The sequence below is a fragment of the Podarcis erhardii genome (assembly GCF_964252035.2).
Source record: "Podarcis erhardii genome assembly, chromosome: 6".
Taxonomy (NCBI): Eukaryota; Metazoa; Chordata; class Lepidosauria; order Squamata; family Lacertidae; genus Podarcis; species Podarcis erhardii.
In genome coordinates this window covers 98,631,149-98,647,454 of record NC_138510.1, presented here as the reverse complement: position 1 = coordinate 98,647,454, position 16,306 = coordinate 98,631,149, and the positions used below count along the sequence as shown (strand labels likewise).

Here is a 16,306-nt window from a genome sequence, read left to right as displayed (position 1 = left end):
TGCAGCAATAGAGCAACGTCATAAATTGCTCTCCAATTTAAATGATGCATTCCAAACACTGACAAGCTAAAGTAAGCAGAGGCGCAGAGACCCATTTACACGACATACCAAAGAGATAAAAAAAACTGAACTGACTTTCCAGAGATTAATATCATGTTTAATACTGTGGAATGAGCTTCCATGCACATCAGGAAAACTATGGGGAGGAGAGAAAGCGCACAGAAAGGGGGAGATTTTTGGCTCCATGGGCCAGATCCTTATCAGGATCTGCCTTGACAGTGCTGCCAATCGCCTGACAGTTGCTGAAGGACCAGGACAGGATAGCCCTCCCTTTGCATCAGCCAACTGGGGGAGGGGAAAGATCCTGCTTAGTGCTGGGTACCTGCTGGTGGTTGCCAGGTGATTTGGAAGCTGTTTCTGCCCTTAACTGTGTAATGCCAAGTGCAGCATAGACATGGCTTTCCCCAAAGGGCCTTGCAGGCCAAATGGGAAGTGTGGCAAGCCAAGATTCGCCTATGAATCAGGGGTTTCCTCACTCCTGACCTATAGCTTTCTTTCACTCCTGTCCACCTCTGCCCTCACCCTGTCTTGTACTTGACATCTTCTGCAGCTAAAAGAGCTGGCTCACAGCTTCTGAAATTTGGCCAGAGGTGAAGGACCACAGCTCAGTGTTAGAGCATGTAAAAAAGATCAGGCGCTAGGAAAGGCCTCTGCCCAAGTCCCAGGAAAGCCATGGCCCTGGTGGACAAATCTCTGGGCTCTACCCCTACGTAGTATCTGTACTATAGGGTCTCCCTGCAGCCTGAAACAAGACCACAGCTTCCCTACCATGTAAAGAATGTCCTAAACAGCAGGAGATGTTTAAAAAAACTGCCAAAGAGAACATGATGGCACACTCATATTACAAACCTCCCTTTTAATTAAGACTCACCAGGGGCTCTGCTTTGAAGTTTACGTAGCCTAATTAGAAAAGGTCCACAACAAAGATTTATGCTGCAGTCTAGCAGCCTATTCACCAACATCTGTATGAGAAAAGCATCCACCTACTTACTATTTCACTTGCTGATCCTCCCCCCCCCCCCCCGCAATAGATTTAGCAAACAGACCTCCCTGCAACTTTGAACAGTACTTAGCCATAGGTAAGACTATGTGCAGATGAGAACAAGCAGGAAAAGAGGTACTGGGTGCAGTTTCTAGTCCTCATGACTCCAGAGACAGACTTTAGAGAGCTGTGACAGAAAGGCCTTGTGAATCTCTCAAATCAAGGCAGCAGCTGAACAAGAGTTACAGCTACCACACTCGAGAGACAATGGAGTGCGCCTCCAGGGGTGAAGTCAAAGTGCTGCATTAGCAGCACCATCAATAATATGAGAGTTAATATATGGGAAGTGCATTGACCAAACTACCACTACTGCTGCTATTTATTCTCTTCCATCTGTAGTGTAGAATTATGCAGAAAATGGAACCTGGGCTACAGCAGCAAATAGACCAAGGTCTTTGAAACTCGGCCGAACAAAAACCACACTACAGCAATCCCACAATTTTATTACTTTCAGCGAACCACATGTTTGCGGGAGATGCTTGTCGTAACTTACTTAGAATGTACAAAGTCAGTCGACTCCTTGGTGGCACGCTGGCAGTAGACAGACCCCAGCAGATTTGTACGACTGGGTGTTCTGTTGCCTTCAATGGGAGAACAATGCTCCAAATCAGAGGAGCAAGGCTCTTCTATGCTCTTCCCATGTTGAGCTGCGGTGACTAGCAACCCTCTCCAAGCAATCAGAGGGGGAAGCCTCAGCCACCGACAACAGGGATGGGGAATATGTGGTCCTTCCTTCCGCTGCTGTTGGCCATGCTGGCTGAGGCTGATGGGAAATGGAGTCCAGCAACATCTTGAGAGCCACATTCCCATTCCTGGCTTAGGTGTGCTCCTCTACACCTCCTCATTTATGGCATTGATATAACACAACTGACTGACATGTGAGAAAGCCTGTTAATAAAAATGACTGAGGCCTGGTTGGGACTTCTATGTATGACTGATTTGGAAATGTTCCTCAAGGACTGTGGTTGCCATAAGCCACGGGTAGGCAAATTAAGGCCCGGGGGCTGGATCCGGCCCAATCATCTTCTAAATCTGGCCCCCGGACAGTCCGAGAATCAGCGTGTTTTTAACATGAGTAGAATGTGTGCTTTTATTTAAAATGCACCTCTGGGTGATTTGTGGGGCATAGGAATTCATTCATATTTTTTTGCTTCAAAATCTAGTCCAGCCCCCTACAAAGTCTGAGGGACAGTAGACCAGCCCCCTGCTGAAAAAGTTTGCTGATCCCTGCCATAAGCATTGGGAGGGCTCCTGCCAACATCTTAACTATAGGGAAAGAAAACACAACCCAGCCCTCAGCCACTTTTAAGGATTCATCTCTGCAGTTCAATTTAGGTATCTCAACTGGTTTGGCACGATGTCTAAACTGACAAACCATGGTTTACCAACCAGAATCAACACACATTATTTGAAGTCAGTTTGCACACTGCTCCATAGAAACACAAGTGCTGAGCAGCCAGAGAAATAAAAGGAATCAAGCTGCTATAAACCATAGTTTCTCTACATGTTTAGAAGGTCAAACCACTGCAGAGATTCTGAACTAGGGTTAGCACAAGCCACGGTTTGTGTGGTGTCCAAACTGAGTCCTTTTTGTTTGCATCAGTCCAGTGTCACATTTATTATATTTACACCTGTAACAAGCTTCATTCTTCAAAAACCTTCCATATGATTACAGAAGCATTAAAAGGAGACAGTAAGTTAATAATACTAAAAATTGCGGATGACTGCTAGAAAGCCTCTGCTCCAGAGACAGACCCCTCCATGGCAAGTCTGTCCAAGACCACAAATAGCAGCTATTTTGTACAGCAAAATGACACACGGTCCCCAACTCCTTCTATCCCTTAAAATAAATGCTTGGCCATGTATAGTATTCCCAAGCGACTCCTACTGTGGCACCAGTACTGCAGGGAGAAAGGAATTAAAGAAAAACCAGAGAGTTTGAAGGGTGCGGGGTGGAGAGATGAAGAGCTTTGCAGCGACTTTATATAACTGTACTGAACAACTGCTAGCCATTAAAAAAGAGATCTCTTCGCTACTCAAGTTGAAACATGCAAAATGTAAATCAAGCCTTTGTGAGACTAACTAAAATAGAGTTCCCTCAGGGCTCCACAAATACCACAGTGAAGTCACTGAAGTGCTCAGCAAGCTATTCCCAGACCTTGATTTAACAGTCTCCAAAGGATTTCCTGACAAATTGCACATTTAGAGACAGTTTTCAGCAATGAGCTTTCTTACAGGTTATTTAATCTTAATTTCTTGGATACGTAAAAAAAGAAACCGCTGAAAGAGAGATTATAAATCTTGCCTGCTAAAACACAAAAGCCAGTATTAGATCTAACACTGCAATCCTATGCATGTCTACTCAGAAGCAGGTCCCAATTAGTATAACGTCCCAGGTTATAACTGTACGGGATTGCAGCCAGGTGTGTGACATTGAGCTGCCCAACCTAATCTAATATGGAAGTTACCCCATTCCGCATCACCCCTGAACATTAGTCAAGCTGGCTATGACCAAAATGAGTTGTAGTCCACAACATCTAGAGTAGTAGGTATCTTCAGCCTTTTCAGGACCCAAAGATGCATTTGGGGACCCCTTTCTTAATCCTTTACCATAGACATGCATGGCAGTGGTGCTCCAATAGTGGGTCTCAATCTCCAGCCTAAGTCCAGTGATGTAGAGGCACCACACACTGGCTATCCCACTTTTCCTTATGTGTTACAGAGGTGTTCCTTCTCTGCATTTCCAACAAATGCAAAACATAAGTTTTAAATGCATTGAGAAACCACAGCTTTATATGGAATGGCAAATTCCTAAACACCATATTTATGGACATGCCAGGTTTCAATGACAAATAAAATATTTTGGCTGACTAACATCCTATATCCTTTTAAATGTGTTTCTGGGAGGGGAGGGGTTACTGGTTTGTTTTATTCTTGTTTTTATTTTGTATTTTATGTTTTCCTTTTGTATTTTTATGTTGTGAACCGCCCTGAGATCAACAGAGGAAAGGCAGTATACCTATTTAATAAATTAAATAAAAATAAATAAGTGACTTAAGTGGCTAGTTACACTTAAGTTCCACTCAGGAACACTAGCAATATTGTCTCTCTCTGCCCAGCAAGCCTATTTTTTTCTTTATTATTTTATTTTGCAACACAAGAGCCCAAGAAGCCCATTTTCCCTCTTTCCTACTCTACACTTTGACATTTGGCAAATTGCATTTTGGGAAGGGAAGCTTTATATGAGAGAATGCAGCCAATTGCTGACCTGTTTCAGACCATCATAAAGCTAGGCAGATGAGCCTAGGAAAATATTGGCCTCTCCATCAGTTTGACTTTACCTTGAAAGGTGCACTCTACCACTGTCTCCCGAGACAGAAGGATGCCAGCAAAAAACAAGAAGGCACTGGTGGAGAGACCCTTGTGAGCCGCCACGTGATCCCAGGTGGATCACAACAGGAACACTCCTACATATGGTAAAAGCTTCAGAAAGAGGTTCCCAAATGCATTCCCAAATGTTTGGGTCCTGCGTCTGAAAAGGTTGAAGATGTTGGCCTAAAGGAAAGGAGAAGAGGAAAGAACCTGAGAAAGGAACAAGCCAAGGCAAGACCCAAGAAACAAGGGTTGGAATAGAGAGTGGTCCAGAGAAATTGAGGAAGGGGAGAGAGGTAGGACAAGAGGGATGCAAAACAGAGAGAGAGCATGAAAGGAGGAGTGGAGGGGGGGGGGGACTGCAGAGGTGAGCAGAGCTGAAGTTCACAAACTGATTTGAAAGAACTAACCCAAATATTGGCTGTATGCCTGTGGTTTATTTTCAGTGCCAAAAAAATAAAAAATAAAAATAAAAAAGAGTTCCCATGGATATTTTTTTTTAAAAGAGTCACACTACAGACCAGATAGTAACTCAGAATCCAGAGTTAACAATAATTTTTAGCCCGTTTCCATATCTTACAATAAATTGATTTATTTGTAGAAGAAGAAAAATTGACATTTTACTTAAGCCCTTACATTTCAAGATTCCTATCCCGACGTTTTTGGAAAAACACTTAAACAGGACGGCCATGAAAGGTTAACTTAAAACTGACAGCTCCTCAAGATGAAGAACACAAGCAAAGAATTCAAGAATTAAAATTGCCAATTTTAAGTACTGAAGTTTCTCATGTAACATAAACCTTACATAGGATGCTTAGCTTTTTATTTGGTAATGATTACCGAACAGCAGCTACAATGCTATTTGTAAACCCCTCCCAAACAATTCAAATGGGGGTGGGAAAATATTTGAATAGGCTACATATTTTATTTTAAGAGATACAAATTAGAAAAGGGATCCAATAATAGATAATAATGACATTCAGTATATACAAATCAGTTTTAAAAGTTTTTTTAAAAAAAACTTAACATAATCTTTACAACAACACATCAAGGTTAGTAATTATCCACAAACTGCGTATGAGGAATGGGGAGATGGACTAGCATGAAGATACCTATCCAATTCCTGATCAAGACTAAATCTGGACTGGAGGCTTCATGGTTCATAGCTCAATCTCTTCACCAGTACACTACAGTAGGCCTTATGCACTCAGATTTCTTACACTACTCAAAAGAGGGCAGATCATTTCATTTCATTTCTATACCGCCTATACCTGAAGGTCTCACATATGTAAAATCAAAATACAAACGACAACCCAACAAACCCCCCCTAAAAAGAGCCAGCATTTAAAAAAGGGTATAGGATGTAGATCAGGTCAGGCAAAGGCCTGGTTGAAAAGGAAAGTTTGTGCCTAAAGGTGTGTAGTGAAGGCGCCAGGCGAACTTCCCTGGGGAGAGCACTCCACAGATGACAATACAACTACAGATCAATCAGATTTATATCTATCTATAATTCTTCAAGGAGACCCAAGTCTCCTGCCCTGCTTGGGCAGGATCCAGTTCTTTCTTCTAAGTAGCTACTCATAGCAACCTGACTGCCTATGGTAAGAAAGATGTCCAAACAGGGAAGTTTTACTGAAGTTGTCCTTTTATAAGTTCTGCTGGTGAGTTAGCAAAAAAGCAAGCTAGCATCAGGTGACTTATTCACTGGGTTGTTTTAATTCTTCCACGCCAGTGTTAGCAACTCAGATATATAAACTAGGCGCCAAATGGCTCCCTAAACCAAGATTACAGTCACAAAAATGGAACACCTAGTTGCCATTTTGGGGTAAGACAGCTCCATAGTCAAATGATGGACTGACTGTGATTGATTATCAGTTAAACTTCTGGCTAGTTCAGATGTCTACCTTGAGCTAGGTTAAGAACTTTGAGAACTTAAAGAAGAAAAGCCACTTTATCCTGGGATAGTCCACATATATATTGGCCTATTCCTACCTGTTTTTCTTAATGGTGACCATGGACCATGTAAGAATATTCATCACACCTGTGAGGAGGGCAGAGTGACAATTAACTCTAGCACTGTTCACTGCTCCGGCTAAGGCTGCACAGAAAAAGCATTTTGGTTTCAGAAATTCATTGTGATTGTGCATATAAAATATAACTGACAGAGTTCTACAGGATGGGGCATTAGTGTGTGAAAACAGTCCAGATCCGATGATCCCCAAACATGCACCTCCAGATGGTGGAGACAGCCAGTGCAAAATGCAGCTGGCATCTGGCTACTTGTGACACTGCTTTCCTTATGAAACAGCTGTGCTCCTGCTGCTGTACTGTATTAATGTGATTACTCCTTGCAGAATCAGTCTATTCCCCCATCTAGCACCCTAAAGAAAACCGTGCTCTCCCTTCATTCAGCTGCATGGCTCACACCTGGGTCAGCTCTCATCTTTGATTCCGGTTCAGACCATGAAGGAAACAACAGCACAGCCTTCTCCAGCTCCTTGACTCTGAAACCAGACTCCCCCCCACACACCTTGCCTAGATTGGGTCTTCTCTGCAGCCGACGCCTGGAAGGTTGCTTTCAGGTGGTGAACATGGGACTTTGGACTCAGACCCATTACTTGCGTCTGGCCCTGACTCGCCTTTAACATCTCCTGCCACTGTCTGGCAATCTTATGTGACTCTATAGATTTTGGCTATAGACTTTCGCCCACTTGCTGGAGTAAAAGCAGCTGCAGTTTTGCCTGCTGAGCGGCTAGCCAGAGGCACGCCGGTCTTTCTGGAGCACGCTGCCACTGCCAAATCCAGGCGTCCACCAAGGCCTGGCCCCCTTCTCTCCGCCTTGATTCTTCAGCACAATTAAGCAAAATAACAAGTCCATTCAGAGACATCAGCTACAGAGGTGTGACACCCTTTATTTGGGGTCCAGGAAAGTCCAGCAATGGGGTATGAGTTCAAGAGGTTTGAGAAACAACTTAAACATCACATATTTTACACTTTTTTATTATTCAGGTGGCTCATAGCAACACTGTTGTCAAAGAGCAGGAACTTGCCCCAGAGAGTTTTCACACACAAAGAGGAAACATAACATTAAGTCTCACTTCCAAAGGTTGTGCTATCAGTGAATATTGTTAATGTGGAAGCTAAGTTTGGCAACCCATGTACTTTTAAAGAAAAGCTGAACTAAGCTTCACACATGAAAACACCCCTTCAGTGTAACCTGACCCAGTGAAAAAGACTTATTTTTTCTTTCTCTTGTTAACCAGAGAACTAACAGGCCACTCATTCTATTTTGTAGTAAATTCACACAAGAGACACACTATGTGTTGTACTGTGAAAATGCTGTAAGACCACCAACACCTACAGGTCTCCAGTTTTGTGTCAGTTTCCAAAGCGCCTTTTCTGTCATGGTGAGTGTGAACCCAGAGACCCAAGGAAGGCTGTGTGTTCAACTGGGTTCTTGTCTGCTTCGAACACAAGAACCCCACAGTGAACTGCTTCCTCCTGAGTCCTCAAAACAAAGAGGAGTCAACCAAACTGAAACCAAGCGGGTCAACAGCAGTCATGTGAAAGATTTAGCCTTGTGAGCACTGGGGTGAAATATGCAGTCTGAGCTATCTGAAATTTCTTCAGTTCTAACCTGGCACAATAATCACACTAGCAGAAAGCGGTTTCCAGGCAACACTAAGTCCATTCAGGACAGATCTGCCTCCACTGCTCATTTGTTACCATGCAAAAGATTGATTTGTCAACCTATCAAGTAGTTATTATCAATTCCCTTAAGATCGCTTCACAAAATATTTAGGGTATTTTTTATCCTCCCTTTCTATTAAAGAAATAAACCCACAAGGCCTTGAAAAAAACTAATGAAGTCCAACATAACATTGTCTTAAGTTACAGTTTGAACACCTTGATACAGATTTGTTAACATTCCATAAGAATTAGCACAAAAAACACTGTTTCATAAATATAGCTTGTTTAGCATACAAGGCAACAACATAGATCCCACATATCTGAATGTTTCAGAGATAAACAGTATTCTAAAAAGCAAAAGTGAGTTTTAATTACTTATTAAAACCTACAGTAATTTGTTTTCCCAACAATGGAACTCAAGGCCAAGAGGATAAGCCTTCTAAAAATCATTACATAAAATGTATATGCATAACTGTACAACAATAAACACAGCCTGACACACTCCAAATCCAACAGATGAATTTGAGAACAAAGGTGTTTTAATACCAGCAGAAGCGAAACATTGCCTGATGAGAAGGGATTGCAAAGGTGAACACAGTAACAGAAGGGGCCTGCTCTGCATCCTTCCACTCTAATTGCAGTAAATGACAGAATACATACAAATATCTCTCCTGCTTGTTTTAAAGAGTGAGGAGACACATATGGGAGAAGGCACCCCAAAAAAGTATTCGAGACCTTGGCTACTCAGAAATTTAAAATGCAAGAATCAGTCACCTGCTTTGGGACACAAAGCTAAAATGCAACACTACAATTGTGTCAGGACTGGACCGATATCGTCTTGCTTTTAGCACCAGGAAAAGCTCTCATTTCAAGTAAAGCAGGTTCAAAAAGCAACTATTCCCTATAAGTAACACACTTTATCTATGTAAAGCTGTTTTTTTGGGTTACATCCTCAGAAAGCAAAATGCATAACCGAGAGAAGAAAAGATGGAATGCAACCATATTAGAAAAGTATATAAATGACTATATAGAGCATGGCTCTCTGAAATTCACAGGTATGCACAGTTAAAGCCAACAGTGAAGAGTTTTCAAGGCCTACTGAATGAATAAGGTTTAAGTCACTTGGATGGAAGTTACACAACTACCAAATCTTGCACGTACAGTGGTACCTCGGGTTAAGAACTTAATTCATTCTGGAAGTCTGTTCTTAACCTGAAACTGTTCTTAACCTGAAGCACCACTTTAGCTAATGGGGCCTCCTGCTGCTGTTGTGCCACCAGAGCACGATTTCTGTTCTCACCCTGAAGCAAAGTTCTTAACCGGAGGTAATATTTCTGGGTTAGCGGAGTCTGTAACCTGAAGCGTATATACCACTGTACATCAACTTAACCAATCTTAAGGGCAAGCTCTCCTGAAAGACCCCTCAAGCAGTTTGTAGAGTAGAAGTACAATTTTAATACCTTTTGGCCCTCCAGATGTTGCTGAACTACAACTCCCATCAGCCGCAGCAAGCATGGCCAATGGTCAGGAATGATGGGCACAGAGGTTCTGCAACATATCCTACCAAAAGCTACCCACATCTGAGCAAAAGTGGACAAAAACCACTCCTGACTCCTGCTGCAACCTGCCCCTCTCCCAAAGCACCACCAGGTTATACAACAGGTTCTTCAAGGGAAGTACAATCCCTTCCAAGACCACTATCCAAATCAGTCAACTTCTTCACTAAAAAAAGCCCTCCATCTTTCTGGATTGAGTTTCAACTACCAGAACATGACCGCCAGACACCTGCTCAAGAGTTCTACTGCCTTCTTGGAGTCTTAGAGAGAAGGAAAACTGCTTGTCAGCTACATATTGGTGACATTGGAGCCCAAATCCCCCAAATGATTTCTTATAGTAGCTCACTTGAAGTAAAGGACTCCTGCCTGCATCTTAAGGCCACTCTCCATTTTTAGAAGTGTATCATACATGTACAAAAGAGAGGGCCTTTTCTGCAATGGCACCATGACTGTGAAATGCCCTCCTGAAGGAGGTATACCTGGCACAAACGCAGTCTTCATTCTGGTATCAGGTTTTTGTTTCCCAAGGCATTTTGGTTTAACTCTCTAAACACTTTTATTCCTCCTACTTTTACTTTACTGTTGGTTTGTCTTCTAATGTTTTTGTAATTGTAACCGTCTATATAAGAGTGATACCAACATCTGGATGAAGGATGCCTTACACCTTTTTAAAATAAAGTATGTTGACAGAAGCTGAAGCTCTGGAAGACACACAGCTTATGGGTTATACTGAAGCTTCTAAGGGAAGGCATTGTGAATTATGCAAACATTCTGTACGGTAACAAAACCACATCCAAACTAAACCAGAATTCCACAGTCTTTTCTAAGTTTTACTTAATTCTCTCAGTAGCCAGTTCTACATTGTTTTCCAGGAAATCTCCCATTTCTCCACCTCTAGATAGGAGTGTAGCTTTTGCAAGAACAATAATTATCTCTCTTCAGCAGATAATGAGGCTCTTGTCTATTTGATGCATCTTCTCGTATCCTGTAAGCCTTTTATAGCAAGCAGAAGTAGAAATTTCATGTTTGGGTCAGACACAGGCCAGTCTAGTCAAACGATCACATAAAACTTTACTTTCAAAATAGTGTGGGTGTGTAGCAATAGATGTATATCCAGATCCATGCACCTTCAAAATGTAAGTTTGTGAGAATCATAAAGTACTTTAAACAAATGACCAAACAGGGTGCATAGAAAGAATCAGCATATTAAATCCACATTTTAACAAAGGTTAGTGCCTCTCTCCCACAAACACCAAACAGCTCCACACCTGAGAAACACCTCCGCCCATTTACACACAGAAAGCCCTTGCCTTCTTATGCAACTCAAGCAAATGACTGACCATTCACAGAACTTTAAACACAACACCGCTATCAAAAGCAGCTGGTGGGTTTTTGTCGTAGTTGCTGGGTTGTTGTCTTTTAGACAATGGCAAAGTGGCAACACTGGCAAGCTACCACAATTATAAATTCAGTTCAAACAGCTGAATGACTGACAAGTGGAAAGTTATTTCTGTATGTTCCTTCCAGCAGTGGATAGTGATAATTCTTGTTCAAAGCAAATAACCCATGTACTGACAGAGCTTTTGGTGTAACCACAGCGTTTTCCCTAGCATCCTCTTATGGTCCAAATTCTACACATAAACATCAACCAGCAAAGAGTTAGTGAAATGAGAGGCACCAGTGTGTTTTATGTATCCCATTTTCCCTTTCAAACAAGACAAGCTCCTCCGCTGTGACACATCACCCAGCTTCAGCATTTTTCTGTTTTCCAATCACAGCAGACGCTCACACATTCTTTTCCCAAACCTGAAGCATTTGCTCTAAATGCCTAGACAAAAAAAGTATATATCTACAAAGGAAGTGCTGAATAAGCACATTATTCATTCATTCCTGCACTAATCGTCATTTACTGTGTTATACAAAAAACCCCCTCCAAATTTACACTTACTGCATCACAGGTGTGCAAACATTCAATTGTTTGCAGCCAGAAAGTGCGAAAGCTTTCCCCACAAATTACTTTGTCATTACAGATACCAGCTCATTTTTTCTTTTAAGTTTGCATTCAGGCTTCAAAATCCCAGCTCCACCACACACATTGTTCAAAGCAAACCAAAGAAAAGCCAAATCCAGTGAGGAATAACCTGCTAAAATGTTGCCGAAATCAGCCTCCTACAATTTATTACCACTTGGAGACAGCCCATTTCCTTTTTGCATTGCGTGTGATGAGATTTAACTGTGAAACTGCTTTGTGACCTATTTAAATTATGTTTGACCACCACAAAGTAACAATTTAACCCTGAGACAGAACACTCCTTTGAAGTGTTTATTCAAAGTCCCCAGATATATGGAAGGAAACATGGAACTCTATACTGTGCACATTCCTTACTCCCCCTTTTCCACTTTGGGAAGCCGTTGTTTTAATTTTCCTACATTCATTATGCACTAGCCTGTCAAGTGGACCAAGTCAGTCAATATTTAACCTGAAAAAACCTAAGCCTAACAACCAAACTGCTTCTCCCCTGGAAGAGGAAGTATGAAGGTGAAGATGATCCTTGCTAGCACCAACACAAGTAAAGATTGGGTGGGATTAAGCAGAGGGATAAGGAAATAATAATAATAATAATTTTTCTTATTATTTATATCCCGCCCATCTGGCTGGGTTTCCCCAGCCACTCTGGGTGGCTTAGTATATATAAAAACATAATAAAACTTCAAACATTAAAAAACAAAATATCTTATACAGACTATAAATCAAGAATAATAATAATAATAATAATTAAAAACAGTTTACAGTTATAGCCAAATTAAAATAACCACCAACCCAACAAAAACAAAGGAACCAAAATTAAAACCGTTTAAAACATTTTGAAACATTTTAGCCAGTTGCCCCAACCCAAGAGTTGTTCCAGCAATGTACCTCTGGCCTGCCAGGAGCCTGGAAAAAATTCATTCCACATTTATAAAGGGCTGGGACAGGAAGGATAAGGAGAGGAAAGGGTAGTCCTTGTATGGAAAAAGGAAAATGCTCAGTTCCACTAGTACAGGAAGCAGAAGCAGGAGGAAATTATTACATTAGAGAAAACAACCTGAAAAATGATGAAATCTGCTCCAAGAATAAAGCACTGAGGCCAGACATGCAAGAAATTGCTAATGGATGATCATAAAAGGAAGCAGGTAATGAAGTTTCTTGTCTAGTCAAGGAAATCTACTATGCCAGTTCAGGCACAAAGTTCCAATTAGCCATAAATGCAAGCAGGTGGCAAAAGAACCTTGCCTGCAGGTGTTCCCTTAAGCAGAAAAGGATAAAAGGCAGGTGATGCTAACTTTAAAGACTCCTCTCCCCGCCATCACCCTGTCTGTAAGCAGAGAAGGTTCTGCAAGATTCAGGGAACAGACTGGTATTAAGTTTCCTTAGGTTGCACCCCTCAAACTTCAAATAAGTCAGGAATGCTGTTGTGCTGGACCACACCTCCACCCAGCACAGTGAACATAACTTCTGAGAAAACAAGCATGGAAGTGGGCTGAAAATGTTGCAAAAGTCACACTCTCATTTGACACCGCCTCTCTGCTCTCACCATACGGAATATTAAGCTCATAGCAGTTCATGGAACGTGCCCCCCCCGCCTTTTCTTCAGTGTACTGGTGCTCCTGAAAAGCTTTGAAACACCTTAAATGTGCATGAGGATGCAACTCATGCAAGCTCCTGTGTTCTTAGATATGCCATTGGGGGGGGGGCACACCAAGCCACTGTAGGATACAAGAAGAATGTCCCTTTGGAATGAGTATGTGACAAAAGGAAGGGAGTGACGGGCTAGGCTGCAGCTGCGTCACCACAGCTGCAAAGACAAGATTCCCACATGCCCTTCATCGAATCCAGTGTTTCTCAAACTTGGGTCTGCAGCTGTTGTTGGACTACAACTACCATCATCCCCAGCTAGCAATACCAGTGACCATGGATGATGGGAGTTGTAGTCTAACCCAAGAAAGAATGGTAATCCAATGCTAGGAGTAATAATTGGAGACTAGTAGTGGGTAGACCAGTCGCCTAAGATTTGGAAGGCAAGACGCAGCTCAGTCATGGACCCACCAGCAAACTTCATTGCCATCTCTCACACTCAACTCTGCTCTGCATTTCTAAAAACAGAGGAGAATGCAACTCACCTCTTATTGGTGTGAAGATGAATGTAAAGAAAGTACAGTGTTGATATCTGCCTTGAGCCTTAGGTACACGAGGCATATGCCTTATCCAATAAAGGAGAGAGGCCAGCAGCTGATATTGGGCAATCGTTCCATTACTGCCCAGGCCTGGCAATGACTAATGCTACCATTTACACCAGTAATCTCTTCCAATGGACAAAACAAGTTAAGACATGCCCAGATGCCTCTCTTAACCAGCGGAGAGAGGCTGCTGTTTCAGTGCTTCCTTAAAAATAGTATTTTTTATTATTTATTCCCCGCCCATCTGGCTGGGTCTCCCCAGCCACTCTGGGCAGCTTACAGCATATACAAAACTTAGTAGAATATCGAACATTTCTACAGTATGGTGACACTTTGGGCTGTACCGGCTGCTGTACACCTGCAGTGGGAGGTTTTTTTAAAAAAACAGTGGAGAACAATACCCAACCAGCAGTCTATACAATTAACTCAAGTTCAATAAAACTTGGGGAGCTTGGGGAATGGGAGAGAGAATGTCACTGCAACAAATTAAAATCATAGCAAGTTGCTGCAGCATGAACACCCCCTTAGCTCCAACAGATTCAGTTTAAAGAGTGCACCAAATAAAACAATGTATGCACAGGACTTTAGACAGTACAACTGCAGCACGTCCCTTATTTGTTAGAAATCCAACAGTTTGACTTGTGGGGAGGGAGACGATGGAGCTAAGTTATTAAGCAAGGCAAGGAGAGGCAATGTGTCTGGCTACACGAAATAATGTCAGTGATGAAAGTTCAGAAGCAAGTAACACCTAACAGACTTGCCCTCTGGTCAGCGGGGAGGATTCTCACAAGGGCCAAATGTGGTAAAGGCACTCTGCACATGTTCTTGACTATGAGGGTGCATGTTCCTTCACTTGAACCCCAGCACGGAAAAGATGCCCTCCTAAGCCCTGCCTCCGACCTCAGGAATCCTCTCCCCTCCCCAATGGGAGAGGCAGAGCAAAAGGAGCTATTTCCCCCCTCTCTGTGCAAACTACAGGGGACACCCAAGTCTTTGTTGAGGCCTCCACCGGAAACTTATTTTCATGCTATACAATGTGCTGAGAGCATCCACAAAGCAACCTCTCCCTCTGTGCTGAATAATCGCTTGGGAATCTGGACTTGGTGAGCAACACTCCCAGAAGGACATACTTTGCACTGCCCAAGATGCGATGGTAGTCCTTATCAATGACAACACGTGTGTGTGTGTTTAAACAAATCTGCAGGAGGCAGAACTATCAACCGCAATCAGCCTAAATAAGGAAACAAAATCTCCTATTTTGGAGGCAGTACTTCTAAACCAGTTTCCCAAACTTGGGTCTCCAGGAGCTTTTGGACTACAATTCCCTTTATCCCTAACCACAGTCTTGCTAGCTAGGGATGATGGGAGTTGTAGTCCCCAAACAGCTGAAAACACAAGTTTGGAAAGAACTGCTCTAAGGCATAAACCGCAGGCTGCAGCCATCGCCTGCGCGCTCCGGCAGCAACCGGAGCAAAAGCCTTAAGTTCATCTCTGCTGCTGCTCCAATGGATGGAGCCCGACCCGCGGGCGGGCGCTGGAAGCTTCCTTCCCCGGAGCAGCAGCGCCCCGAGGTCCTTGCCGCCTAAGCGAAGAGGCCCCCCGAGGCCATCCCGGCCCGCCCTCCCTCACTCACCGAGGTGCAGGGTGAGGTTGACGGTGTTGGGGTACTGGACGCCGGCCAGCATGGTGCGGCTCTGCCACCAGGTGGTGTCGGCCTGGTTGTTGTAGTCGGTGAGGAAGGCGGCGCCGTGGCTCAGGTGAGGCTGCTGCGCGTCGCACAGGTGGCACGACTTGGTGACCCCGGTGACGCCCGTCTGCACGCAGTACTCCTCGGCCGGGCTGCCGCACGTGTCGGTGGCCGCCACCGTGGCGTTGAAGGCGGCGTTGACGAACTCGGGCATGCAGCGCTGCGCCCGCGCGCTCGGCTCGTCCGCGCACTCGTCCATGGCGCCGCCGCCGACGCCGCACAGCCCCGCCAGCAGACCCAGCAGCAGCCCCAGCCCCACCAGCCCCAGCCCCGGACCGCGCTCCATCCCTCGCTCGGAAAACCCGCGGCGGCCCTCGCTCGCGCCCTGGTCGCCTCGCAGCCGCGCACCGAAAGCGGACGACGGCCCGGCCGGGGCGAGGAGAGGAGGCGGAGGCGGAGGCGGAGGCGGAGCCCCGGGAGGCGCAGGCAGCCACTTGGCCCGCCCGGCGCGCCCCCCGCCCGCCCCCCGCCCCCCGCCCTCCTGGCGGGCTCGCGCTGCACGCCGGGACGGGGAGGGGGCTGCGCGGGGTCCCGCTCCGGCCTCCTCCGGCCGCCGCCTGGAATGCTCGGCCTGGGGGGGGGGGGAGCAGGAGCAGCAGGAGCAGGAGCAGGAGCAGCAGG

At 44.2% G+C, this 16,306-nt stretch overlaps 1 protein-coding gene across 1 annotated transcript in view; it reads right to left on the bottom strand.

Moving 5' to 3' along the window:
- LAMC1 (laminin subunit gamma 1) overlaps nt 1-15,908 on the bottom strand; it is a 125,446-nt gene extending 109,538 nt beyond the window's left edge. Inside the window, exon 1 of the mRNA XM_081867293.1 lies at nt 15,572-15,908. Coding sequence (XP_081723419.1) covers nt 15,572-15,884 — 313 coding nt within the window. The 5' untranslated portion in view covers nt 15,885-15,908. The remainder of the gene's footprint in view (nt 1-15,571) is intronic.
- Between the last annotated feature and the right edge of the window lie 398 nt (nt 15,909-16,306).